The sequence below is a fragment of the Photinus pyralis genome, unplaced genomic scaffold, assembly GCF_008802855.1.
Source record: "Photinus pyralis isolate 1611_PpyrPB1 unplaced genomic scaffold, Ppyr1.3 Ppyr1.4_LG9, whole genome shotgun sequence".
In the NCBI taxonomy this organism is placed as follows: Eukaryota; Metazoa; Arthropoda; class Insecta; order Coleoptera; family Lampyridae; genus Photinus; species Photinus pyralis.
This window is the reverse complement of record NW_022170878.1, coordinates 6,745,271-6,770,896: the sequence shown is the minus strand read 5'-3', so window position 1 is coordinate 6,770,896 and position 25,626 is coordinate 6,745,271. Positions and strand designations below refer to the sequence as shown.

At 37.6% G+C, this 25,626-nt stretch overlaps 3 protein-coding genes and 2 long non-coding RNA genes across 5 annotated transcripts; 2 read left to right on the top strand and 3 right to left on the bottom strand.

Annotated features, from left to right (window-relative positions):
• Positions 1–2,029: 2,029 nt before the first annotated feature.
• Positions 2,030–3,361, bottom strand: LOC116180828. The gene is made up of 3 exons (XR_004147168.1): positions 2,456–3,361; positions 2,322–2,409; positions 2,030–2,270 (listed from the first exon to the last, which is right to left on the bottom strand). It is a non-coding gene; the product is annotated as an uncharacterized LOC116180828 (long non-coding RNA).
• A 3,444-nt stretch (positions 3,362–6,805) lies between these two features.
• Positions 6,806–7,387, bottom strand: LOC116180217. Its single transcript, XM_031500101.1, has 3 exons — positions 7,291–7,387; positions 7,156–7,243; positions 6,806–7,106 (listed from the first exon to the last, which is right to left on the bottom strand). The coding sequence occupies exons 1-3, from the start codon at positions 7,364–7,366 to the stop codon at positions 6,944–6,946; spliced, it is 327 nt and encodes a 108-aa protein (XP_031355961.1). The 5' UTR covers positions 7,367–7,387; the 3' UTR covers positions 6,806–6,943.
• A 540-nt stretch (positions 7,388–7,927) lies between these two features.
• On the bottom strand, positions 7,928–9,260 carry LOC116181485. Its single transcript, XM_031501866.1, has 3 exons — positions 9,152–9,260; positions 9,018–9,105; positions 7,928–8,969 (listed from the first exon to the last, which is right to left on the bottom strand). Exons 1-3 carry the CDS (start codon positions 9,207–9,209, stop codon positions 8,849–8,851), a joined length of 267 nt encoding a protein of 88 aa, XP_031357726.1. The 5' UTR covers positions 9,210–9,260; the 3' UTR covers positions 7,928–8,848.
• A 4,842-nt stretch (positions 9,261–14,102) lies between these two features.
• On the top strand, positions 14,103–14,649 carry LOC116180215. The gene is made up of 3 exons (XR_004147098.1): positions 14,103–14,201; positions 14,252–14,339; positions 14,389–14,649. It is a non-coding gene; the product is annotated as an uncharacterized LOC116180215 (long non-coding RNA).
• A 2,730-nt stretch (positions 14,650–17,379) lies between these two features.
• On the top strand, positions 17,380–18,228 carry LOC116181478 (antistasin-like). The gene is made up of 3 exons (XM_031501860.1): positions 17,380–17,723; positions 17,772–17,865; positions 17,916–18,228. The coding sequence occupies exons 1-3, from the start codon at positions 17,654–17,656 to the stop codon at positions 18,052–18,054; spliced, it is 303 nt and encodes a 100-aa protein (XP_031357720.1). The 5' UTR covers positions 17,380–17,653; the 3' UTR covers positions 18,055–18,228.
• The last annotated feature ends 7,398 nt before the right edge of the window (positions 18,229–25,626 follow it).

Here is a 25,626-nt window from a genome sequence, read left to right as displayed (position 1 = left end):
TACTGTGACCTTCGCGCAAGCAATTTGTGCAAAGTTTTAACCGCCTGGCTTCCTGAAGAGCATTTTCCGGGGTTAGTTCGTTAAATTTGTCACATGCAAATATAGAATGCGATTGATTACAATAATGACATTTTTTCGGGTTCGATTCTTGCGGCGATAGCACCGCATTATTTACAGAACGTTGCATAGGCGTATATTTTGGTTTTTGAATAAATTGATTCGAACTTATTTTACTTCCTTTATCAAATTGTAGCGATTCCAATATGTCACATTTATGTTTTAAAAATTCAAGTAGTTCGCTTAAGGCAGGAATTTCAGAAATAATTTCATCCTCCCACTCACGTGTAGTAAGATAGTCTAATTTATTAACTACTAAATGAATAATTAAAACATCCCAATGATCAGTAGGTAATCCTAAGTTATGTAACACTTTTAAATTTAACGTTAATTTATCTATTAATTGACGAATTGCAGTAGAGTTGTCTTTTGTTACAGTTGGTAATGAAAATAAAGCATTTACGTGCGTCTTAATAATGAGTTTTTTATTATGATAACGTTTCATAAGCAAATCCCATGCAATAGGGTAGTTGTCAGAAGTGATAGGTAAGGATTCTAAGACTTGCGCCGCTTCCTTCTTTAAACATGATTTTAAATAATGCAGTTTCTGGATATTAGACAGATTTTTATCATTGTGGATTAAGCTATTGAAAGTTTCATAGAATGACAACCATTGTTCATAATTACCTTCAAATGATGGCAAATCTATCGCAGGTAATTTAAAAGCACTTTTTGGTTTGAATTCAATAGGATTTTCTTGTAGTTGAGATACGATACTGACCGGTTTTAATTTAATTGTTCTCTCGCTAATGACATGAGCTTATAATACTCATTTTCGAACCTTTCGCTTTCTTGCAAATTCCTAAGTGACTCGTCTTCATTGTCTTTTATAGCATACCAAACATCAATTTCTTGTTGTATACTAGAAAATTCACTCAACAAGCCCTGCAATTTATCATATCTAACCTTTAATTCTGTTAATTTGGCATTATCGTATGAATTCAAAAAAGTAGAAAATCGTGTTAGTTGACTTTTTATACCACCACGTTTAGCAATTAAAACCTTTATGTCTGACATTTTTGAGAATATGTAACGTGAACGAGAAAAAGAATTGTGTACTACAATATAGGATTAGGTAATTATTAATGGATGGAGATTTACGTGAATTGATGGCAAATATATGTCCAGCGACGATTTTTCTTAATCAATGCAATGATTTTGGTTCCATGTTCCGTGGCCAGTACTTGAATAAAACGTAATGTTCTATAGCGTTTCGATGATGCGATTCTTCTTAAAACGAGAGACAGGATGACAATTTCGATGATACGGCAATTCTTCTTAATTGAAGACGTTCAGCAATTGAAACCAACGAGAGACGCGACAACGATTTTTTACTCGAAGGACCATGTTTTGGAGTTGGATTACTAATTAAAACACTCCCGTGTATTTTCTCTTATCGATCTAATTTATTTTTGATATTGACATAACGAACGTTAAACATAACAATTGAATATCTCATTAATTTTCCCTATTACTTTGATCTGATCAATGACAAATAACATAAATTTGTTGGGACACAACATGGTTGCTAACGATTAATGGTTGCTAACATATAATGGTTGGTTGCTAACCATTAATGGTTGCTAACGATTAATAATCTTCATCATTGTACTCGTCACTAAGGAGTAATTTATATTGTTATCGAGAGGTCGACGAAAAACCAAATTACACTACATTTTTCTAAACCTTTCCCCACACTACACTATCCTGATAGGAAAATACAGTGTTGCAACAACCTCTTCAAATTCTGGCAGCTAGAAAAAGTGTACAACAGGTACCATGTGAAATATGAGGAGCAATACCTCCTGCGCCACATCAAAATCTCCATAACATGGAGGTTTAAATGAAAATTAAGGGTTTGAATTTTCTTCTGAACATATAAGAAATCTCCGGGTGGAATATGTCCTCCTACTTGCCAAAAAATTACAACCATTTTTATTGCCGTCACCATAGGTTACATAAATTTACACATTAAAATTCGAGTTTCTTACGGTTCCGTTCCATAGTGGATTGGAGTCGTCTAGGGAGTCGTCGTTGCGTTGCAATCGTGATTTGTACAAATTAGCCCCCAGTCGACGACGCAGTGACAGGTATTGCAATCGGAGGTCGTTTCCGTTCCCACCGTACAATTCCTATAGTCGTCAGACCATGAACTAGAAAAAAACGTTTACTCAATGTACCTACTAATATTCATGTGTACCTACCAATGCATTTTAGTGCACCCTATGGTACCGTTACCACAAATACATTCATTGCAATCATTTTCGATATATGGAACCCCATCTTCGCACACTATAAAATTACACTAAGGATCAGTGTATATATAAGGGAATCTTACCAAATTCATCCTCATCTTGGCCAGCCACAATGCAAAGGGCAACAACAGCTGCGAAGAGTACCAAGTAGACCTTCATTCTTTCAGCTGAACAATGTGCTAGGTGAAGACGTTACTGAGGAGATATATCGTGCCGTTATCACTACATTTTGCACTAAGATAAGTGCTGCTATGTCATAAAAAACGATTACTTTATGATCATATTTTCTTGAAACGACTATTTTACAGAAGCAATGTTCAATATTTACTCCTTTGTGACGTAAGAAATGGTTAATTTCTCGCCTGATCAGATTAAGCGGCAGCGTGTCGTATTCAAATCCACGTGGGAAGAATTTTGCAGAGAAAAGAGAAGGTATTATGACTTCTAAAAGTTTCATTGCGGGAGGTCTTTGAGTATCTGGGAACATGAGAGTTTAATCTCAGGCTTTGATGTTTGTTGGAGTGACTGCTGAAGACCTTTGAGTTTCTAGTCATAGAGCTCCGGTCTCTACAGTTCACTGAGTCTACTATTCACTGTATCGTTAAGTTGTAGATTATTTGAGCGTTTGAATCTTGGGGTTTTGAGGCCTTTGTTATTTCTTCGTACTCTTGTGATCAACATCTAGTGGCCCGTTTGCCTTTGGGTATCTTCAAATATGCATTTCAGATTTTGGGTCCTCTTTTTGAAAATTTTAAGCTTTGAGGCTCCATGAGGTATTGAGTCCTTACATTCTGGATGCTTGCTGGAAATTTTAATCAATATTTAATGAGTTTTTACAATGTGCATGCTTGGATTTTTAGTGATTCCGTGTCGCGTTCACGATCCATTTGTGTTTTGTTGGATGCAGCGTCTTAGGCTGCAACCATTCCTATTATTTGTTGCAACACCTAAAGTTCTTAATTTGTAATTATATAGATATTTATTAGGGTATTTCAATTTCGTATTGCGTACTAGACCACGTGGGCATATGTAGCAGATAAAATTCCATGCTACTCGGAAGGTTTGTTAATTCGATGGATCCTGTGGATTTTGGAGATTCTGTAGATTCTGAGAATTCTGTAGATTCCGTAGATTCTGTAGATTCCGAAGATTTCGTAGATTCTGTAGATTGTGTAGGTTCTGTAGATTCTGTAGAATTTTGTAGAAATTGTTGATCCTGTAAATTCAATTAATTTGATGGATCCTGTGGATTTTAGAGATTCTGTAGATTCTGAGATTTCTGTAGATTATGTAGATTCCGTAGATTCTGTAGATTCTGTAGATTCCGCAGATTTCGTAGATTCTGTAGATTGTGTAGGTTCTGTAGATTCTGTAGAATTTTGTAGAAATTGTTGATCCTGTAAATTCAATTAATTCGATGGATCCTGCGGATTTTGGATATTCTGTAGATTCTGAGAATTCTGTAGATTATGTAGATTCCGTAGATTCTGTAGATTCTGTAGATTCCGCAGATTTCGTAGATTCCGTAGATTGTGTATGTTCTGTAGATTCTGTAGAATTTTGTAGAAATTGTAGATCCTGTAAATTCAATTAATTCGATGGATCCTGTAGATTCTGAGAATTCTGTAGATTTTGTGAATTTTGTAGATTCTGTACATTCTGTAGGTTCCGCAGATTTCGTAGATTCTGTAGATTTAGTAGATTCTGTAGATTCTCTAGATTCTGTAGATTCTGTGGATTCCGCAGATTTCGTAGATTCTGTAGATTGTGTAGGTTCTGTAGATTCTGTAGAATTTTGTAGAAATTGTTGATCCTGTAAATTCAATTAATTCGATGGATCCTGCGGATTTTGGATATTCTGTAGATTCTGAGAATTCTGTAGATTATGTAGATTCCGTAGATTCTGTAGATTCTGTAGATTCCGCAGATTTCGTAGATTCCGTAGATTGTGTAGGTTCTGTAGATTCTGTAGAATTTTGTAGAAATTGTTGATCCTGTAAATTCAATTAATTCGATGGATCCTGCGGATTTTGGATATTCTGTAGATTCTGAGAATTCTGTAGATTATGTAGATTCCGTAGATTCTGTAGATTCTGTAGATTCCGCAGATTTCGTAGATTCCGTAGATTGTGTATGTTCTGTAGATTCTGTAGAATTTTGTAGAAATTGTAGATCCTGTAAATTCAATTAATTCGATGGATCCTGTAGATTCTGAGAATTCTGTAGATTTTGTGAATTTTGTAGATTCTGTACATTCTGTAGGTTCCGCAGATTTCTTAGATTCTGTAGATTTAGTAGATTCTGTAGATTCTCTAGATTCTGTAGATTCTGTAGATTGTGTAGATTGTGTAGATTCGGTAGATTCTGTAGATTCTTAGAATTCTGTAGATTTTGTGAATTTTGTAGATTCTGTAGATTCTGTACATTCTGTAGGTTCCGCAAATTTCGTAGATTCTGTAGATTGTGTAGATTCTGTAGATTGTGTAGATTATGTAGATTCTGTAGATTCTGTAGATTCTGCAGATTCTGTAAGTTCTGTAACTTCTGGAAGTGCTGTACATCTTGTAAGTTTTGTGAATTCTGTGGATTCTGTAAATTCTGTGAGTTTTATACATCTTGCAAGTTTTGTAAATTCTGCAAATTCTGCAAATCTGTAAATTACTAAACTCCTAAAATTCATACATTCACACTCTGTAAATTCTCTAATCTGTAAATGAAGATTGTTTAATTGCTATACATACATTTTGTAGATGATGTAAGTACTGTGGATCTGGCAGAAACAGTAGATTCTGTATATTGTGTACAATTTCTAATTCTGTTCTGCAAGTTCTGTAAATTTTGCAAATACTTGCACCCTGTAGATTCTCGACATTCTCTAAATTCTATAGAATCTGTAAATGCTGCCGATTTTGTAGATTTTGTATATATGTAATTTTAGTTACGTAGATCCTTTAAATTCTGTGGATATTGTAGAATTTGTAGATCCTGTAAATGCTATTAATTAGATGGATTTCGTGGATTTTGGAGATTCTGTAGATTCTGTAGGTTCTGTAGATTATACAGGTGTGTAGATTCAGTAAGATGTGTAGATTTTGTATTCCCTGTTCGTAGTTCTTGCAGTTTCTGCCTCTAGTAACTATGGGGTTACTATACCTCATCTTCGTTCTGTAATTGTCGTGGTGTCTGTAGCTTCCGTCCTATCCGTAGTTTCCGTATACACCCTGGTTTCTATAGTTTCCGATATGACCTTGATATTCAGTTGTGTTCTATGTAATTTATGTAATTTTTGTATTTTCTGTAATTTCTGTAGGTAATTCATGTAACTTTTGTAATTTCTGTAAGTTCTGTAATTCTGTAATTTCCGTAATTTTTGTAATTTTTGTGGTTTGTGTAATTTTTGTAATTTTTGTAATTTCTGTAATTTCTGTAATTTCTGTAATTTCTGTAATTTTTGTAATATCTGTAATTTCTGCAATTTCTGCACTTTCTGTAACTTCTGTAATTTCAGTAATTTTTGTAATTTCTGTAATTTCTGTAAATTCTGTAAATTCTGTATATTCTGTAATTTCTGTAAATTATGCAACTTTAGCAATTTTGGTAGACGCCGTGGCTTTCATAATTTCTGTCACATCTGAAGTCTCCGTGGTGTCTGTATTCTGTACTTTATGCAATTTATTTGTTGTAGGTTCAACGGTGCTTATTATTTCTCTAGTTCTCGTAGTTTTGTTGTTTCGGTGGTTTCCGTAGTTTCCGCAGTTCCAGTTCACGTAGATTGCGCTTCAACTACAGTTTCTACATCTTCCCTAGTTTTTCTAGCCCTTTGCGTATTCTTCGTTTTCCGTTCATTCGGTACCATCTGCAACTCCAGCTGGAGCCCCAGTCGTTTCTATAACTTCTGATTGTTTAGTTTCTGCCAATGTTTGTGGTTTCTGTAGTTTTATACCCTTGTTGCATTTCTCTGTCTGTCTGTCCCGTGGTCTTACTTGCGGTGCTATGTTTCTAAACCTTTACTGGTCCCATTTGGTGAGTAAAATAGCGTGCAAAGGATAATAAATCATAAGAATTTTGAAAATTAATTTTTTATCGCCTCCACCATCGATTACAGGTTCCTACAACTCTACTGAAATGATTACTTATTATTATTATCTAAATAGCATTATGCGGGTCACTCTGTAATTGGGCGCATGCCTGTTGAGGGCCCAAAACAAGAGAGGGATAATAATAATAATAATAATAATAATAATAATTACAGGAATTATTATAATGATATTTTTGTTTTGTTTTCTTCTTTCCTGATAGCGTTGACTATTGGGGCCATTAATAGCTATGTTGGTAAGTAAGAATTACATACTATCTCTAGATTTCCAATGTGAGTGTGTGAATATTTATTTTATTTTTATTTTTCTTTAGAACCCTACATAACTTCCCCAGACACAGACACAGACACTAATCGTTACTTGATTTTAATCCGTGCGATTAGTTAACCAGGCTAGACCTGAGTTCTCACAAGAAACACCGACCATAATAATAATAATTACTACACCTTTCTATTAAGCAGAATTTTGGACATTTTATGGAGATTCCGTAGGGCTTGTGACCGTAGTCTCAGTCACAATTATTGGGCACCTATATCGGGAGCAGATGAATCCTAAGTCCTTAACGCATTGGCAGTAACCGCATCTGTAGTAAAAGTCTTGTTCCTGCGTACAATTTTTGAAACGATCAGACCATGAGCTACAAACAAAAACGCTAAGGGAATGAGCGATGACACTGCGTCACCTACCATCCTATTTTAGTGCACACTAGGTTGCCGTCATTGCAGCCACATTGATTACAGAAATTTTCTATATAAGAAACTCCATTTTTGCACACTGAAAATCTATCTAAGGATCAATGTCCTCACGTTAAGAAATCTTACCAAATTTACTCTCATTTTGGCCAGCCGCGGTATAAAGGCCAGCAATAACTGAGAAAAGGACCAGGAGAAGCTTCATCGTTCAGCTCAGTAATACGTTGGCAACCGGCACATTCCAGGTAGATATAGAACTACGTATTTCTCACACCCTTTTGGAATGAGGTAAATATGTACATGGTTTATGGCACGTCACTTTATGATGTTATTTTCGTAGAGACGCTGTTCACTGAAGTAGTGGTAAATATTTGCTCTTCGGGAAGCGGAAGCAAGGTGTGAATGCCCTTGATTTAACGTTTAGGCGTTGGTAACAGTCATCCCTTTATCCATGACATGGTAGAGAGCAACAATCTAAATCTAGGTGGCAATTATTAAAATAACTGCGCAGCAGTATTTCGTATTGCCGAACCACTTAGAAGGTTACAACGACTTATCGTAGCATATAAAAATAATAGCAATCAATGTTAAACACATTTTACAATATCCCAGGAAGTAACCCTTGCATTTGAATAAATTAAATCTGATAATTTAATATATTAGATAAAGTAGATCTCAATACGACTCTGCTTCTCTCCATTTGTGAATGGTAAATTTCAGAAGTCTCTTAAATAAAGTACATGAAAAATATTGTTAATTAGTCTGATCTTCTCCAGTCCAGAAGGTATCTGAAGGTCCTGGGTACGGTAACCTTCGATTAAAGTTGTATAGAGAGATAAATGCCGCTAAGAGTCGTTATCACTTAGGCATCTACTTAATTACACTCAAAAAGGGAAACAACATTTCGGGAGAATCAAAGAACAGAGCTGTAGATTGAACCTTGCGGCCTGGAACTGACCCTGCATTACATTCTTACGCAAATCAATAAATTGTTCGTTAGGCGTGGTTTTTTTTAATGATCGGTTTTGTAAATTATTATGAACCTGTGTCACCAACAAAAGGAGATATTTTCACGGAATCCGAATTTTACATATTATTTATTTATGAATATTTTTTGGATACAGATAACTAGAAGACTGTTGGCATTACGAGTGCGAACTCACCGGTCATGTCATTTTTGCTTTCAATAGCAGTGAAATGACTACACTGATTTTTCTACAATATCCCTTTATTGCAAAGAAAATATACTGGTGCGCTTAATTAGTTTGTCCTTGGTCGTTTAATTTATGCGATTAAAACGTGCGCCTTTTCACAAAAATCTTTGTCTAATTTCGCGGTATGCACTAGAATTTTTTCCGCGTAAATCAATGTAATCAGCCTTTTGCCCCGTAACCCAAATCTCTGTTTACTTTTAGGTGAACGCGTGTCTTTGTAACTGTAAAATTGATGACTTTGGTTACCTTTTGCATTTTAACTCCATAGTCAATACGTTTCTTACTTGGACCAAGAAGATCTAACCCTAAGACCTTCAGCTTGAGGGTTATCGTGACCTCACAACTCGTGCACACAGACGGACGGAGGGACAGACGAACAACCTATTTCTAATAATGTACCTGCTTGCTTTAATAAATAATTTTACGAAGAAAAACTTGTCAAGGTCCAAGGTGGGGGTTATTACAAAATTGAATTAGCACTTATTATTGGTGCAAATGGTGCCCAAATTTTCGACGCACCAGCAACTGTTACAGGCGTTAGTAGACATCGTTCCCACTTTACACTTAAGCATCTGTTTGGTGAGGCCGGATTCACTAAAAAAAAAGTCGCGGTCAAAATGAGTAATACCCCGCATCCCTTACCATAGGCGCATGGTACATCCTAAGTTCCCGTTGAAACACCCGCAGTTGTTGCAATTGTTTTCCTTGTAACTTTCTCCCTCCTTGCAAACTGCGAGATCAATGTGAGTAAAGGGTGAAATTTTACGATAGCTTACCAAACGCGTCCCCAACTGCAAGCGTCACCACGGCAACAAGTATCACTACGACCTTCATGGCTTTTTGAGGCGTTTATGAAGATCTGCGTGTGTAAGAGGTGTATTTAAATGCCCAAACGAGTGATATAAACCATCATTAGGTAGTAGATAGACGCTAATTAACTGGTTTGCTGAGGGAATACCCACGTTAACTACAACTTCATTTGTTTACTACGTTACCTTGGTTCTCGCTATCATACCCTCGATCATCATTGTTAGGGTGAAGTTTCAAGTTTTGGTTTTGGATTTGAAAGAACATCCGCCATGATTAATTTTCTACGTGCCCGGCCTGATTTTGGCACCCTTTACAACAAGGTGGTGGTTGGTTGTATGGCACTGACACATGCCAGGATGCTACTCTCTGAAAGACATGTGATAAGATATTGAGCGGTCTGACTGAAGCAAGGAGAATAATTCTTAAATTCGGTGGTGGTAGCTTTCACTTTGGGCATGGGATTCGTTTCTTGCATTCGGATATTTTTGCTGGTTCTTATTGAAATAGGAGTTACCAATACGTAAAAATTGTTGACTACATGGCGGGATACTACAACGCTCACTATGCTCGCAAATAAACCTGCACGAAAGCCGGATCAAATAATATGCGTTACAGTGACCCCCTCCACTTCCTTTCTGTCCCCGTCTACGTAGGTCCGTGTTCCGGGTAATTACATTTATTTTCTGATCTCTTCGTCAACAGAAAATGCCTTCTACAGTTAGTTGTGTACTGAAAGTATTAAATCTTGCCTTAGAAAAATGACTTGATGGTTGCTACCCTTTTCTAGAAAAAATGTAGGTTGCGTAAGCTGCCGCGGTTCCGGCGCTGCGGTTGCTTGATCAGGACTGCTGCTAGTACGCGTACTGTTCTTATTTGTAACATTCTTTGTTAGTTTCACTAAAGAAATATGCCGAATGGATGAAATAACTTCAGGTGGGCCTCGGGTTTTGTGACCTCAGCATTGGAACAGCTTGATAACGTACTGATAAACCTGTGGCTATGAATGTGACCACCCCTATTTTCAGCACGTCTTCGATCCTTCCACTCACCTCGATCGTTTTGTCGTGTGGAAGCCTTCCGAGCTTACGCCGTCAGAGCTAAGTGTAATGGCTCTAGTCCTAGAAGCGGAGCCATGGTCAAAGTTGGTACCTTCAAACCAAGGTGATGAATGTATATTGGTGGACACTATTGTAACCATGGAGAATTATGGCCACATTGTCTGCTATACACCCCTCCAAGAGCTCTCTGCATGCTCTCATTCACTGTGTTTGGAAACTTTCCAGTTATAACGATTGCGGTATCGTATCCTATGCGCTGTCCTCTTTCAGGGGGGTCCACGAGCACCATACACCACAGCAGCACTCTACCCTGGTGACGAGTAGCTCATCTCCGTCGACGTCCAGATTCTTTGCATGGCGCGGACACACCAATGGCAAAGTTGGAGCAGCTTTACTAATGAAGTCAAATTTGGGGTTCTTAAACACACCTTCAATATCAGCTAGAAACCTTCCCAAGACAAGCCCCCTTCGCGGAAGACATTCCTCCCTCTAGTTTGCGCCTATCCAGTTTACTATTACTACATTTTCCTTTCTGTTTCGTTTTGCTAGTGTATAGGAACCCCACCTCTACTTTTCCTGGGCTTTACCTTGTCCATATCTTAAGGTAATTTTGTTTCTTTTGCCCAAAGTGAACGTAACACAATTATATTTTATAGCGGAATTATTTATCGTTAATTTTGTGTAAATAATTGACTTTTTTTGCATTTGCTTTTGTTTAGTTAATTGTAACGAACTGACGTGATATAGACCAGATTTATTCAGGTTGGAATTATTTGCGTAAAGTTTATCTCATGTTTTTTTCCGGTTGCAGATAAGAAATTTTCTTATCTCTACGTAGCTAATTACTTTCAACATAAGCACATTTTATCGCCGAAACAAACAGATTGTAATTTGAGAAATTGTTTTAAATACAAGTGGAAAACGTTAATCGAAGCTTTTTTGGTGATGGATGTTTGAAACGTGGCCGTCTCTTTTTGTGAGGTGTTGTATTTGAGCGCATTTGAAAAAATTTTCTGTGGCTAGCACAAATACCACCCGCACACCTGTGTCTAAAAATGTGTGTATCAAATTTGGTTTAAATCGGTTCAACCGTTTAGCCGGAAATGGAAGTACAGACAGACAGACCAGCAGGCCGGCAGACAGACCGACGGACCGACAGACCGACGGACCGATCGACTTCACCGAGAAGTGGTGGATTGTTTTTTATCTCAATGCAATACCTCCCTTACTAACGTGCGGGTGGTAAAAACAGCCTGTCTTGTTTAGTTGTAAAGTTGTGTGGAAGAAAGCTAAAGAGATTCTCTTTACGTCGCATCGTGATAAAGGTGAACAAGTCGAATTAAGTGAATGTGTGCACCGTTTACGAAAAAGTTTCCCAATAACCGTTGAGTTCATACGCAAATATTAATTACAAGGGGAAGATCCTTTCCAACGTTGCCCACATACACAAAGCGAATGGGTCATACTGTTTCTATTTAAGGATAAAAAGTTCACACGTCAAATATCTAAAAGGATGCGGTGCGTATTGAAATTCAAATACAAGAATATAATTTTCCATATTTATAAGGCGTCTAAATCTACCCTTCGAACAGTTGCACCTTGGATGCTGGGATCACCATCTAGCATAGGATTCGTTGAAATGGTAATTCGCTGGTTAACTTACACCCTAGATTCAAGTAGAAGGGGATACAAGCTCAAATTAACACTCACGGAAATCCGGTTCATTTATGGAAGGTTTATTCTAAATTGGTTGGTTTTCGTACCAACATCGTGTAGATCTATCCTCTGGGGGGAGATAGCATGAATATGAAAAAAGAGGGTCCGTTAACTTGGCCCCCCCACTGAGAGATTTGATAGTCGTATTATTTTGAAATGAATGCGCTCGTTATGCGCTCATATGCGCCACCGATAATAATTCTTGCACCATTATCGTTTTTTAGAAATTCGAAAAAACATTGTGGGGGGGCCAAGTGAACGTAGCCCCCCCAGTACGCATTTTGTCCCCTGTAACTAGGTCACCTGATACATTTGGTTATGCGCTCAATTGCGCCACTTGAATTAAAGCTAGCGCCATTACGGTTAAGCCATAAAAATTTTTTTAAAGTGGGAGGGGGCTAACTTAACGTTTTCAAAAGTTACGTTTTTTTACATGTTTTTTCTACTACATCGTACCTTTCATCATGCGCTAAAATGCGCCGTAAACAAAAATCTTGGCGCCATTATAGTGTTTCAGAAACACTATACAGGGTGTTTTTTGGGAGCTTTAGTTAAACGATTCTGGGAAAGTAAAATAGGTAGGTTTTTAAAAATTTGTATTTAGGAGTTACTCCGAAGGCCGAATCGATGTAAAATATTTTGAAAATGGACGCACTTCCGGAAATAACTTTTGAAAACGCTAAGTTAGACCCTCCACTTTTTAAAAATTTTTTATGGCTTAACAGTAATGGCGCTAGCTTTAATTCAAATGGCGCAATTGAGCTCATAACCAGATGTATCAAGTGGCACAAATACCGGTAGCAAAATGCGTTATGGGGGATTCCGTTCACTTGCCCCCCCCCCCAAATATATTTAAGGATAACCAAAAAACAATAATGGCGCAAAGATATCTTTTTACGGCGCATTTCAGCGCATACCTGAGAGTACAATTTCGTATGAAAAGATGTTAAAAAAAGTAACTTTTAAAAACGTTAAGTTGCCCTCCCCCCGCTTTTTGAAAATTTGTCACGGCTTAAACGTAATGGCGCTAGCTTTAAATCAAGTGGCGCAATTGAGAGCATAACCAAATGTATCAGGTGACCTAGTTACAAGGGACAAAATACGTACTGGGGGGGGCTACGTTCACTTGCCCCCCCCCCACTGTTTTTTCGGATTTCTAAAAAACGATAATGGCGCAAGAGTTATTATCGGTGGCGCATATGAGGGCATAACGAGCGCATTCATTTCAAAATAATACGACTATGAAATCTCTCAGTAGGGGGGCCAAGTTAACGGACCCGAAAAAAGAACAGTTTTAGAAGGGCTACTCGTGAAGTATTAGCTGGTTGAGTTTTCAATGGGACCGCTAAATCGTATAACATACTACCAATTTATGCTATGAAAGAGTTTTGAAATTGTTTTTTAAACGTAAGTATGTTTGCTAGGTTGCCATTTTAACAAAACTTGAATGCTTGATCGGTAATTGTATCAGCAAAAATGCTTGGACCCGATCAGTTATAGTTTTAGAAAGTAATAACTAATAAATAAACGAAATGGATATTTAACTTGTAAAGAAAGCGCTCGAGAGGGCAGTCAATGAATATGCTTGGTAGAGTTACTTACTTACTAAAAAAAAGGTCCAATTTGGTCGTTCAATACATAGATCATTACTAGAAATATACAGAATCGACAAAAATGAATCGTAAAAGTGAAATGTGTACTGTAGTCAAGTTTTTTTGTTAATTATATTCAATTCGAATCTACCATAGGAAAATTGCAAAGGCAATATTTTTTCATTTGTATCGAATAATTGAATTAGACGTCGCTTTAGGATTTTGAAACTCTGAACCAGGTATATAAGAAGTGTCTGTCAGGAATTGGTGGTTAAAAGACCTTCGAAATCAAAATCAAAAAGATATAAATTGGTGTATAAGGTTGCCAAAGGTACAAGATAAAGGATGTGAATCTGTAGAGAAATTACTATCTCAGTTTAACCAGTAAATAGAGTAAATGTTTGTAAATGTTTACGATTGTCACCCGAGTTAATAATAATTTAAACGAGTTGCCATGTAAATAAATCCGCTACGTCTATAAAGATAAATACGTAATACGCCGCCAAACTTATAATCCCATTATACAACCTGTATCTTTTTTAAAAGGACCAGTTGCGAAATCAAATTATCATAGTTAAAAATGAAGGTTAACTTGTTTCTTTTGTCGATAATTCTTTTCGTGTACTGATTGATCGATTCGAAAGAATTTGGTAAGTGCGCTCGGTATTCCAACCGAGATTGATCAAGTCCTCTGCCGTAGTATGCGAAGATGGAGTTCTCTACAAGGAGAATCATTGCAATGATTGCAGTTGTAGCAAAGGAAAGTTGTTGTGCACGCTGATGTATTGGTAAGTAGATTTTTAGTCATCTTTGTACAATTTAATGCTTCCTCCTAAGCGAATCCTCCACTGAATGGCACAACTGTACGGCCGGAACCACAGGTACGGAAAAGTGTAATTCGTGCGTCTGTGCTGACAGGTTAGGATGGATCTGCATAGACTACAACTGCGGCAAAGTAGTGTGGAATAGTTACCATTTTAACGGTAACGCCCATGTGGTATCTCCATTTTCAAGTTTAATAATATTGTTAATAACATTCACTGATAAATTGTACAGTTTGTTTACAGTGAATGTGCACTGTACGTATTCTAATAATAATAATGCACTAATTATGGACTTTGCAAACTTAATACCTGCCCAAATTTAGTAAAGCACTAAGGCGTGCGTCCTGAAATAGACCCTGCACCGTTTCTCATAGAAACGGAATCGTCTCCTTCATAGAGTCTATCTTCAGTCTTCACCTACACCTATATCCACGCTTGCTTGGTGAGCTCTGCTCCTGGCTCAAGAAGATCCTTGATGCCCATAATAAAGGCAAACCATAAATTCCCTAAGTGAGATCCTCAATCCAAATACAAATATCCCCTACAAACTTACCACCACCTACCCCACAACAATCACCAACACCACCTACCGATACTGCATCCAAACCCAAAAACAACTCTACATTTCGCTCGCTACACTCCCCTCTCTAAAAATGAATTATAACCACACCGCACTCGTAGAATGCAACCTACCCATAGATCCCTAGTTTTCTCGCAAACTTCATCACTTCGGTGACACCACCATCTCCTTCTCCCAACTAGCAGGCCCCGAGGAAGGCCCTGAAACCCAAACTCATTCCCCCAGACCCCATACCGTTTCCTGTGTTCTTCTTAACGTCGACTGAGACATTACCGAACCCGATATCACCATACCCTGCATCTCTATAGTAACCCGCGATGTTTCCCGCGTCGCAAACCAACCCACAACTTTCATCAGAATATTTACGACCTCCAAAACCACCATCAAAACCCTGCTCATCCAAGAGGTCTCCATGTTTGGAAGACACTACCCCCGCGAATCCTCTCACATTCCCGATGCCACCCCGAAATACTGCTCGCTGTGTACAAAACTCGGCCCCTTGCACCCGAATGTCCTACCCGATCAACCTGTGACGTTATTTTCTATACCGTTTAATATTTCCTTTGGTTTGCATTTCAATTACGATGTAGAATCCTTCTCGAATAACATTATGCGAACTCTTACCTTTATTATAACAATAACAATTTAATTTAATTTAATTTAATTAATTAATTAATTTAATATAACCAATAACATTTAATAACGTGGATTTTTAGATGTCCATTCGAAAAAAAAGAACATTTTGCTAAGTTGTCGGACAACAGTAATTTACTGAACCTCTCAAACAGTGAAAAAATGTCAAAAATGTCAAACTTCGAAACCATCTCAGTTAGACATAGCATCACATTGACAAAATTATATTAATTTTTTTGAGGAATAATTCAAGAATGGCATCAGAAAAGATAGTGCCATTTGCAATAAGAAATTTCCGGTATCGATCTGATACAACCGGAAAAGCGGCCATTTTGAAAATATGTGTAAATTATTCGTTTTGATCGATTATTCCAAAAAGGCCCCGAATTAAAATTCCAAACCGTTGCTGAGATACTTCTAATGGTCCACTTAAAAACTACACCTTTTAGAAACATGATACAAAAAAGTAACGTTAAGTTGCCCCCCGCCCCTTTTTGAAAATTTGTCATGACTTAACCGTGATGACGCTAGCTTTAATTCAAGTGACGCAGTTGAGCGCATATCCAAATGTATCAGATGGCATAGATACCAGCGACAAAGTACGTAGTGGGGGGCGGAAGGGGGGGGGGGCTACCTGTACTTATCCCCTCCCAAAAAACGATAATGACGCTAGAGTTATTATCGGTTGCGCGTGTGATCCCATTACTTTATAATAAAACGACATCAAATCTGTAAGTGGGGGGGGGGGGCAAATTAACGCTCCTGTCTGCAAGTAGGTACGAACTAAACGGACTACGGAGAATGAGGTGCCGGATAAGCCGATACACCCGCGATTGGAGTAGGGGTGGTTGCTTAGAGTTGGAAGGGGGGGGGGCACTTCGAAAACCCCCTTACAGGAGGAAGTATTCAAAAATTGAAATTTCAAAAAAGGTAGATTTTACGTCACTAAGGAGGTGGTTTTGGGGTGACGGGCTCAGCACATCGGCACGGGGGTTTCAGACAATATTTAATACTTTAAAACAAAGTACCTGGCCAAATTTCAGCCTGTCTCTAATTTGTCGAACGTCATCCTGTATGGTCCCTGTTATAATAGTAGCTGATCTGCGATTTACATAACCTTAATTAGAGTTATTGGAACGAACAAATTGCAAAACATATTTTTTTCGGAATTTTCTCGCAATATTGAATTTGCATAATTAGACAGGGGGGTTCCTGATTTCCGATGCTTGTTTGATAAGAAATATCAGAAATTGATAAAATCCCATCTCTGTGCGGTTATTAAAAAGTTCTAATTAATTTTCCTAATCAACTCTGATAAAAGATAATGCGTACGATTGAATTAGAATCTCCACATCCGCCATGGAGCTCACGAAGAGCGCTCAAACTTTATCAATTACATAAACTGAATTGATTACTAGCATTAACCTACTTAAACAACCAAGACAACTTGTCGCCATTACTTTTTCCCGATACACTTTTGCTTTCTGCCCGCAAACGTCATCTCTCTTACGATCGCCTCTCAAAAATCCGGTGACGTTTCCACTTTTAACGTCGAAAGCGTTTCGTCATCCATTTAGACGCTATCGCCAAAACCGGATTTAATTAGTTAATGGTGACCTCCCCCGTTCGCGATAAGGACCGTTCATTCACAAAGAGCCGAATGACGCGCCCAATATCGAAAAAGAAGAAAAGAAAAAGGTAGCGAGTGGAAGATTTCCATTGTCCTCCAGAGTACAACGCACGCGTGAGCCCCAACTATGAAATTAAATAATCACCTAATTGGCATAAATGATATTATAGGGCGCACGTAGATAACTCTTTGAACGTTTTTAATGCGTGCTTGAGTGGCAAAATTTGTGCGTCCTAAAAAAATAGAGTACCTACGTACGACTCCGTTTCCTCATTTCTGAATAGTATTGGAAACGGGATCAAAGTTGCTCGAAATTGGCATTATTTTTATTAGTTTTTTTCCACTACCGATAAATTCTGTAAATATGACAACTTGTACGTTTAGACAACGCAATCATTCATTGACGAGCAGTGTTACAATCAATTCACATTCAAAATGAAACCGGCGATCTGTTTTATGTGCTGCACTTTTGTGGTTAGTGTGGTTTTGTGCAGTGAGAAATTTGGTAAGTCGACCTCGCGAAATCGTCTCCTTGCTTACCTTGGGTTTGTAGTTTGCCAGGAGGGAGTACCTTACAAGGAAAATGAGTGTGGGGAGTGCGTTTGCACAAAGGATCAGGAGTTGAAATGCGGAGACAACAAACCATGGTCTGTATCAAAGTGGTTACCATGGCAATCATTTAACGGAACTGTTTCAGCTTAGACCCTCGGGAGACGCTACTCTTCAATTGCAAAGTTGGTACAAAAAGTGAGAAAGGATGCAATAAGTGTGAGTGCGTCGAGAACTTAGGGACTGTTTGTACGAATTACGTGTGCGAAGAAAAGGCGACAGTATGATTTAGGTTTAGCTTAACAATTATTGTTCCCATTCATCCATGTAAACTCATCCACATGTAGACCTATTCTATTATTTATCCTTTATTTTTTTAAGAACATAGCGAGCTCCATGTGTGTGCCATCAGTCGAGTAATTCAAGCACGTGTGTTAATAAAGTATTGGTACATACACGAACTTTGAGCTTCCATAATCGCAATCTGAAATTCTGACAAGGATGACTTGGGGGAACTCATCGATGCATGGCGTATCGGTCATTGCAAACATCCAAACGATAACCCCCCTTCGCGTCATGTATGTCAACAAAAATATGACCTCTTGAGGAGTCAGCGTCTTCCTTGTACAAAGGACGCGCACGTGAGAAAGGCACGCTATCACTTCCAAAACAAACCGTGATATTGCAAACAGTCTTGCGTGAAATGGGGATCTCCCATTTGGGAATAGGTCGATTGGATTAGATTCAAGAATTGGGACACGATGCAAAAAAAGTCATTGACTTTTGTTTTATGTAAACATTAAGTAAATCAGAACCTTTGCACTTTACTTCTTAGTGAACCCGCTGACACACTTAGAACAGAGGATTTGTGTACCCCTGACTACACATTCTCCGTCATCCCCTATCCCTATCACGTTGTCCCGCAAACCTCAATTGAGTTAAAAAATGTGCTTCACGACAATATCCATTCTTACCATGATTCTTACTGATCTTGGATTTTAGTCCATTGAAAAATTACATTTGGGGTTGCGTTTGTCATCGGACGCAATTTTATTTTTTACATATGAAGGGGGGGTTAATCTAAAGTTAAATCCAAGTTTGTGGGGTTGCAGCCCTTGAAAAAGAGGTGCAAACGTTTTTATGGTTTATCTGACAAACTATTGGTCGCACAAAAAATTTATTGAAACATTTTTGAATAAAAATAAAATTCTGTACAACTTTGATCCAGTAACTTTTAGTTGCAGAACCAAAAATAAGAAAGTTATAAACGAAAATTGATGAACATTTTGTGAAAAATTATCAATTGGTCCTTATAACTTTTTTTATGGTCATTTTACAAAAAAATAACCTCTGACCATTTTTATAGAAGGGTTTTCATGGAATATTTTTTATTACAAACTTTTTCAATTTTATTCATTAATTAAGAATTTACAGCGCTACGAAACGAATACAAGTCTCTAGAAATCATAATCAGAGTGCACAGGGTGTCCCATTAATAATGGTCACCGGCCATATCTATAGAACCGTTAATTGCACAGCTTCGGGAAAAAAATTTGTTAACAAAAGGGGCCAAGAGAAATCGCTGGAAATTATTTTCAAGTTTCTAGTTTCGCCACTAGAGGGCGTACGATTCATGGTTATGTAGAAAAATGATTTTTTTTTAAATATACACAGCAAACATGCATAAAAATAAATGCATAGCAATCTTGTATCAATTTTGCATCATTTTGATGTAGCACATATTGCTCTAGCTCATAAAATATGAGGGGCATGGGAAGGGGAACATCTCTTTCGGGAATTGAATGTAACTTCGGATTAGGTTAACAGATTTTTTACATAATAGGTCTTGTTGGAAAGACTTCTCTTCGTGGAATCAGATTTGAATAGTCTTTTTATAATAGTAAATGTGATGAGTGGTAGAAGGCGCGATGTGACATAAACATAACTTTGCCTTTTTTTTGATAATTATTACATGATATTATCAAGTAAGATGAACAAGTTAAAAAGTAATCGTAAACGATTTACATAAAGCGCATTTCCACTTGCATTCATTTCCCATTTGTAAGATGCAACTTGTGTTAAAATCGTAAAAATCCGGCCACAAATATGAAAGATAGCGTTGCACATGGGCAATCCATTGTTGACGTGCTACTTCAATTTCAGTTTATGAGAAGAATTTCATTTCAATGCTTTTCTAAATAAGAAAGTTGGAACTGCGCATGCGCAAACCTAAATTTTAAAACTAATGTTAGATTTTCCTTTGTTCCAAGCGCCTAAGTATCAAATTTCACTTAAATGGTTCCATAGATAAAAAAGTTGGCACTGCGCATGCGCAAAATAAAATTTTGAAACTGGCGCTAGATTTTCCTTTATTCAAGTGCCTATGTATCAAATTTCGTTTAAATTCTTCCATAAATAAAAAAGTTGGCACTGCGCATGCGCAAAACCAAATTTTGAAATTGGCGTTTGATTTTCCTTTATCCCAAGTGCCTATGTATCAAATTTCGTTTAAATTCTTCCATAAATAAAAAAGTTGGCACTGCGCATGCGCAAAACCAAAATTTGAAATTGGCGTTTGATTTTCCTTTATCCCAAGTGCCTATGTATCAAATTTCGTTTAAATTCTTCCATAAATAAAAAAGTTGGCACTGGGCATGCGCAAAACCAAATTTTGAAATTGGCGTTTGATTTTCCTTTATCCCAAGTGCCTATGTATCAAATTTCGTTTAAATTCTTCCATAAATAAAAAGGTTGGCACTGCGCATGCGCAAAACCAAATTTTGAAATTGGCGTTTGATTTTCCTTTATTCCAAGTGCCTATGTATCAAATTTCGTTTAAATTCTTCCATAAATAAAAAAGTTGGCACTGCGCATGCGCAAAACCAAATTTTGAAATTGGCGTTTGATTTTCCTTTATCCCAAGTGCCTATGTATCAAATTTTCGTTTAAATTCTTCCATAAATAAAAAAGTTGGCACTGCGCATGCGCAAAACCAAATTTTGAAATTGGCGTTTGATTTTCATTTATTCCAAGTGCCTATGTATCAAATTTCATTCAAATACTTTTATAAGTAAAGAAGTTTGCAATTCGGTTTATAAATGGTCGAGATGCGAAAAGGGCACTGTGAATTTTGAATCGATTCGATTCAACTTTTGGCATTGCGTATTATATGGCTAAAGTTATGCCCATATTGAATTTCATGCAATTCAGTTCATAACTAACGGAGATGTAAAAGCGATCGAACATTTCTAAACAAAGTTATCGTTCACATTCATACGGACAAATAGATGGACAGACAGGCAAAGGAACAGACGGAGAGACCAACCGGCAGGCGACAGATAGCAATGCAAAATTATAAACGATCTCTAGGATCGTTAATAAACGGCAAAAGTGTAAAATTATGGAACATGTAAAAAACGGTTTTTTATTATACCTGAATCACAATTTCTGTTTTAAACACTCAAATGCGTGCGAAAAAGGGCCTTTAAAACACACGTGCTTTAAAGTTGCTAAGTAACGATACTTCAAGTATGACTTTTGAAACTGTCATCTGGATGCAATAAAAAAATCCTTTTAGGTCGCTTTCTGTAAATGCAGAACATTTGTTTGGCTTTTGTAGCTATCCTTTGGTTGAAGCTTTCACAAACGCGCGTAATTTAGGGTATGCTTCCAAATCTGCTCCACTTTTTAATCGCAGCATTGCTTTAGTTTTGAATGAATGCACCAAAATATAGAAGATTTAAATACCTTTGACATTTCCTTCATATATGCCAGCATTATGGATGCATTTAAGACTGTATTCGTAAGTAACTTCCTATTCATCCATGGAAACCACTTTTCATATTCTTTATAATAGGCTTTACTGGAGTTGGATTTTACACCTACCAACGTTTGTTTAGATTTTACAACAATCGATTTAATGGACGGTGTATTATCTTTTTCAACGGAAATCGTTTAATTCACAAAGACGATGATTTTTATAAGCAAACGTCAAGTGACATTTCCATGGCAATCGTGAAATTGCGAACACCCAGCCCACTTAATTAGACATGTATTCGAGTATAACGTCAATATGACTTCATTGTATTTCCTATTTTTAAATTATACTGCAGGTATAATAAAAAATACTATAAGATACACGTGTATAATTGGTCTTTAAAGCACTTGCAACGTTAAAGGCACTCCGCTTTGCGTCGTGCCCTTAAACTCGTTGCGCGTGCTTTAAAGACTTGATTATACACTTGTATCTTAATATACTATTTTGTTTTTGTTACAATAACTTTTTTTGTAAGCGGTACAGAAAAAATTCCTTCCTTGGTACAAGACTCGACACCATAACGAACCAAATAGCGAAAAAGTAGAACAATAGCTCTTAAGATAAAGAACTAGTAGCGTCGCAAAACGAGCGGACGGACGGACGGACAAAGTGGCCACAATAGCGCATTTTTTTTTGTGGAAATGCGCTAAAAAGTGAGAATATTATAAGAGATGTTTGTTGGCAAGAGCGCTTTGTTTAATTTCATGTAATAGTGACAACAATGTTTGGTAAATGTTATGAAGTTAAGTTCAGTCGAATGAATAAGATGGTGTCTATGACATCGTTCGGCAAAGATGTAATGTTCTCAATGGTTTGATTTAATAAAGAAGTTAAGTATTTTGTGAGTGTTTGTTAGAGGAGAGATAACAGTTATCAGAAGTGGGATAAAGAAGATACTGAAGATATGATTGGTGACGATCGTGAAGCAGATGTCGGGAGCGGAATGGCTGCTGGAGCGAGGTACTAGGGTTGGCTTCCGCAGGACATAACATCACGGTAGAAGATTTAATTTCAATCGTAGTCTCCACGTTAAATAGGAGAGAGGAAGTAAATCGAAAACTGTCCAATGCCGAGATAGCTGCGTTGATTCCAGAGTTCCATGGCGGCGATGAAGACGATGCTGACACATGGTTTAAGAGAGTGGAAACCGTTAAAACCACGTACGAGGTGACTGACCGCGTTGCTGTAGTTCTTTTGGCGGTAAAATTAAAAGGCAGCGCGTCCAAATGGTACAACTCCAAGCCTGAATATGCAGCGTTGCAATACAATGATCTCAAAAAGGAAATGGTAGCCATGTTTAGCAGGTGGGAAAATCGCATCATGCTCATGCGCAAATTCGATAATCGGAAGTGGAGAAAAAACGAAACTTTCTCCAATTATTATCATGAGAAGTTAATGATGGGTAACAAGTTGGATTTAGGGGAACACGATTTAATTGCCTACATGATTGACGGATTGGATAACCCAGTGTTGCAGGCACAGGCAAGGTTGAGTCGCTTCACAACTTTGGTTGAATTGTTGGATACGTTGAATACACTTACTGCAAGCGAACGTAGTGGGTATGTGTCAAGACCAGGCGGCAGTGGACTCAGGACCGAGAGTAGAAGCATACCCACACTGGCAAAAGAAGAAATGAAGAGAATTACATGCTTCAGGTGTTCGAAGGACGGTCACTATAGTCAGTAAAATGAGTAAGTTCGCATATCGGATTAGCGCCTATATTCACAGCGCGCATGAGGTTATACATCTTTCCTTATTTAAAACATGACATTTGAGGTAGAGGGCAAGTGCGTATCTAGTTTTATGTCTTACTAACCTATCATAGCACATTTTATATCTGTGATACGCGGGCATAAAGTACCACTTTATGCCCTAGGGCATAAAGTATCACCATAGTAACTCATTTATGCTTAATGACAAAACAAACAAATATTTGCAGATCATTGAAAATTAGAAACGTCAATTATTAATTGTCAATAGGTACCTACTAAATCACAAGATTGGCCTTATTTCGTATAGTTTCTGGAACTTCTTGCTCATTCACGATGAATTGAATTATTTAAAATTACGTTTGACGTTTGGATGGTTTCAATCGAATTAACAAATTCGAACCACGCATACTCGATCAAACATAATGAATTATTTTGTAAACGAATTTTGACGAAGAAAACTATTTGTAAAACATAAAATTGTGTATGTACCACGGGCATAAACTGATGTTTATACTCTCGGGCGACTAAAAAGCTCTCGGGCCATAGGCCCTCGAGCTTTTTAACTCGTCGCCCTCGAGAATATAAACATCACTATTATGCCCTTAATACATAAATAACTATTATGAACCGCGGGCGGTGAACTAAGAATTACACTGGACGTTACAGACGTTTAAAATGGAGGTTGTTGCAGCAAAAAGAGAAAGCAATAGTTAAGGTATGTTGGTTTCGGAATGGGAAACACCCACTTAAAAGCGTCAAGCCAGTGACACTCAAACGTGTTTTAAGTGGGTGTTTCCCATTCCGAGACCAACATACCTTAACTATTGCTTTCTCTTTTTGCTGCAACAACCTCAATTTTAAACGTCTGTAACGTCCAGTGTAATTCTTAGTTCACCGCCCGCGGTTCGTAAAACTAGATACGCACTTGCCCTCTACCTCAAATGTCATGTTTTAAATAAGGAAAGATGTATAACGTCAAGCGCGCTGTGAATATAAGCGCTAATCCGATATACGAACTTACTCATTTTACTAACTATACGCCTCAGCATGCACGGAGGTAAAGGCGTCGGTCTGTTACTCTTGCAAGCAGCCCGGGCAGTGGGCACCTACGCTGAGATTGTCCGCAGAAGGGTAGTGGTTCGACTACAGTGCAACAGCCAGATAGCACGTCAACGTTGTTGGTAGCGGAACAAAACTCAAATCCCATTTGAGGGCATCGTAGAATCATCTCGAATGAAAGCTTCGTCCGAAAACAATCCTTCCACATCTTTTTAGTTATGATCGAGGTGATCATATTTCAGGAATGGCCGAGTTGTAAGAGATGCTTGTTGGCAACAGCGCTTTGTTTAATTTCATGTAATAGTGACCACACTGTTTGGTAAATGTTATGAAGTTAAGTTCAGTCGAATGAATAAGATGGTGTCTATGACATCGTTCGGCAAAGATGTAATGTTCTCAATGGTTTGATTTAATAAAGAAGTTAAGTATTTTGTGAGTGTTTGTTAGAGGAGAGATAACAATATCAGTGAAAACCGCATTTTGAAATCTGTTTTCTAAGCAGAGATATGGCGAAAATACGAACATTCACACAATACCAAAACAAAAACCTAGTTAGCTCTTTATTTATTATCACGGCACAAAACTTCTCCCCGGCACAGAGGAGAGATTCGACTCTGCTCTCAGTTAACCTGTTAACTTCCAGCAGATAGTGGGTCAGACCAAATGCCTTAAACTCCAAACTGAGCTTCAAAATTTTTAATAATTAAAAGGACCTTGGGCAACATCCAATACAAACAACAGGTAAATTAGAAAAGACTCGTTGTGAATGAAACACACGGAAACCAATGTGAAAATTAGAAAAGTGCGATTAAATCTTATCACACAAAAGAAAAATGGTACAAAAAAACAAATAATTATTACAAATAGACTTAAATTAACGACTTAACTACATTACTTGTCCATAAAAGGTATCCTTACACAGCTCACAAAAACAATTTCAACACACTTGTGGGACGCCGACAAACACCTCTTTTTGCAGCACCTTTGATGGCCAAAATTTTAAAACGTAGAACAAAAACTAGCCGCGAATTAGACTTCCGGCTACGCAAATGGAACTTCAAACTCACATTAGGCGAAACTTTCAATGCTGGCTGTTTTTTCAACACAAATAATCCACGATGGAACTCGCAAAAATTCTTCTACGAAACGTAACCTGGTGCTAACGTAGCAAAAAGCTGAATTAAATTGACCGCACTTTGACCCGAAACTTGGCGTAAAGCCGACTTTAAGAACGTAGTTCCGCTCTCATCGTGGCAAAAGGCGACCCTTTT